The 2,749-nt window shown below is 39.4% G+C and overlaps 1 protein-coding gene across 1 annotated transcript; it reads right to left on the reverse strand.

Moving 5' to 3' along the window:
- Positions 1-811: 811 nt before the first annotated feature.
- Positions 812-2,475, reverse strand: LOC146576671 (E3 SUMO-protein ligase ZBED1-like). Its single transcript, XM_085272690.1, has 3 exons — positions 2,171-2,475; positions 1,723-1,873; positions 812-1,617 (listed from the first exon to the last, which is right to left on the reverse strand). The coding sequence occupies exons 1-3, from the start codon at positions 2,473-2,475 to the stop codon at positions 1,171-1,173; spliced, it is 903 nt and encodes a 300-aa protein (XP_085128816.1). The 3' UTR covers positions 812-1,170.
- Between the last annotated feature and the right edge of the window lie 274 nt (positions 2,476-2,749).

The raw sequence follows: 2,749 nt of genomic DNA on the forward strand, positions 1-2,749 counted from the left end.
CCTCCGTCTGCTCCGGACAGACTGATGCACTCAGAGTCCCCACCGCAACATTATGAACAGCGCAGGTCGCACGGTCTCTAGCTTGTAACTAGGTAACAGCTCTGCTGCCGCACACAGTCAAATAGGAGGTGTTAAAATCCTTTGGTGTGTGCGTGTGTGTGTCGTTCCCGTGTGTGCACACTCTGTGAATGTGACTGTAGTAGCGCAGGTATCATTTCAAAGCCTAAAGAACCATTAAAAAGAGCAGGTGTGGTCTATGATACTTTAAATTAAACACTTTAGCTAGAAAGCTGCCAGTCGGGCATATAAGTACCTCCCTCTACTCTAAATAACAGTCAGCCTGCACTCTGAAAATTGAGGACCTTACAGAAAAGATGACATAACGGGAGATATGTCTTATCATCCCCCAAAATATCACAAAGAACATAAAAGAAGGCAGGAAAAAGCCATAAGAAATGACAAGTACAACACAAAACTATACAGAATGATGGAAAACAGAAAAGCGGATTTAAGAAATCAAAATCAAAAAGAGTAAAAAGATTAAAATTACAAAAATCCAGAGGAATGAACATCAGAATTAGGGCTGGGAATCGTCACTGATTTCTAGAATCGATTCGAATCCGATTCACAAGGTCCCGAATCGATTCGATCCACGATTCGATTCGATTCGATTCGATTTTGAATCAGTCCGAAATATTATTATATGAACCATAATATATATAAAATTATGATAATTCACCTTGTATATGTACTGTCAAAAGAACCCTCTAAGCCTTGTGAATGAATTACATAAATTTCAAAATTAAGAACAGATACTAAAGCAGTTAAATAATGTAATTTTTAATTAACATTAGTATATATATTTTTTCATACATACATTTCAAGTGGATCAGGGATCCAGTGCAAATAGAACACATCTTTTGTAAACATCAGTAAAACCTCAGAGAAATAGTTTTGCTGTTAGTGTCTCACACAGCTTTTCTGAAATCCACTATTGTGTTTTGGAGACACACAGTATAACACAGCATGTACAAGTGAACTGACAGAAACTGACCGATCAGAAAATGAAAAACTGCCTTTTAAAATACTTCAAAAAATGAAAACATATTGAACAGTATTGTAAAACCTCTGTGAAACTAATGCAATTTAGCCTTATTTATAACTACCCTCTCACTTCTTTGAGACTGTAAGGTTTTTCTGCAAGAAGAGAAGCTGGTCTACATGTTGTGGAGTCAGGCAGCTCCTTTGTGCGGTAACAATGTCACCAGCAGTTGAAAACACTCGTTCAGAAGGAACACTGGTCCCAGGTATGGAAAGATACTGCTTTGCTTGTAGAGCCAAGAGAGGATACTCCCTTTCATGGTCCCTCCACCAGATCAAAGGATCCTCAGAAAGTGCAACAGGCTCAACGTCCCTGTATCGATTCACTTCTTCCTTTGCCTTCCGAGTTGGTGTTTTCTGTGGTGCTGTGGTTTTTGTTGAGTAGGCTGGCCCAAGGAGAAAAATTAATGCAGAGTCCTTTGACCTCTTAATTGGAGGGGCATAATCCACTTCATCAACACCACCAAGAGAGATGTCAGGGACAGTTTCCTCAGATGTGTCACCATCAGACTGTCGCTGTAGAAAAATGAAAACTTAATTAATAAAGAAATTACTATTTATATTCTAACTCGAGTAGTGCAAAAAAACCAATAATTTTTTGTTTTTGTTTCTGTAACTCACAATAGCTGTGTCCACGTTCTCCAAACCTGCTGCTTCCAACACCAACTGAGAGAATGTGTTGTTACAGGTCTCTTTGGACAAGAATGGCAGGGCCTTAAAGCGAGGATCTAATGCTGATGCAATGTAGAGCTTGTCCTTTAGGGCCACATATCTTGAAAAGAGATTTTGCACATTTAACTCAGTTTATTATGTTGGATATACATGTGCATGGTTACATACACTCATGCAAGATCAGAAACATTAATATACGACTTTGTTTCCATAATTTATATATAAACATCTATAGATAGATAGATATAAAATCAAAAGGCCTATTACTAGACAAGAGGGCTTAACTAACATTTTTATAATATATAGATTTTTTCACTATAATAAGAATTTTCATGTAATACATGCATCCATACAGTTACACTCATTCATGACATATACACACAATTCATAAACATACCTTGACTTCAAGTTGTCGTATACAGCAGTCTTGAGGTCTTTAATCAGTGAGGAGTCATGAGAGACACTGATCATCTTCTCCAGCAGCTGTGCATGCAGAGGTGCAATGATGGAAAGGGTCGGGGACTTTTCTTCAGACATAACCAGTGTGGCTGCTTTCAGCGGCTTCAAAGCTTTCACTATATCTTCTCCATCAGTTATGTCAGCCTCTGTAAGACTACAGAGATTACTGTCACTTCTCCTCACTTCAGGTGAGAGTAGAGCTGCAGAGATTGCTGGTTGTTGCTCTAGGAAGCGTTCCAGCATCTCCAATGTGCTGTTCCATCTGGTCACCCCATCAGTCACCAGCTTATGGGCAGGTAGATTCAGTATCTTTTGCTTCTCTTTAAGCTTGCGACTTGCAACAGTGCTGCGATGAAAAAAGGATGCTATGCGTCTCACTCGGCCAAGCAGCTGAGCAACAGCTGGAACTTTCAGTCCTGCTTGTGAAGCTAAATTGAGTGTGTGGGCAAAACAACCAATGTGCAACCAGCCCGTTATTTCTACAGCTCGCACCATATTTGCAGCATTGTCAGTTACG

This window comes from Mchenga conophoros, linkage group LG4, assembly GCF_057382185.1.
Source record: "Mchenga conophoros isolate Kocher_MC1m ecotype Shallow Benthic linkage group LG4, M_conophoros_male_GT1.1, whole genome shotgun sequence".
In the NCBI taxonomy this organism is placed as follows: Eukaryota; Metazoa; Chordata; class Actinopteri; order Cichliformes; family Cichlidae; genus Mchenga; species Mchenga conophoros.

Excerpts from the sequence above, each read along its gene's own strand:
- LOC146576671 (XM_085272690.1), bottom strand. The coding sequence starts at position 2,475 with ATGCTGGAACGCTTCCTAGAGCAACAACCAGCAATCTCTGCAGCTCTA. Across the intron at positions 1,874-2,170 it reads TACGACAACTTGAAGTCAAG|ATATGTGGCCCTAAAGGACA; the intron begins GTATGTTTATGA and ends TCTCTTTTCAAG. Across the intron at positions 1,618-1,722 it reads AGAACGTGGACACAGCTATT|CGACAGTCTGATGGTGACAC; the intron begins GTGAGTTACAGA and ends ATTTTTCTACAG.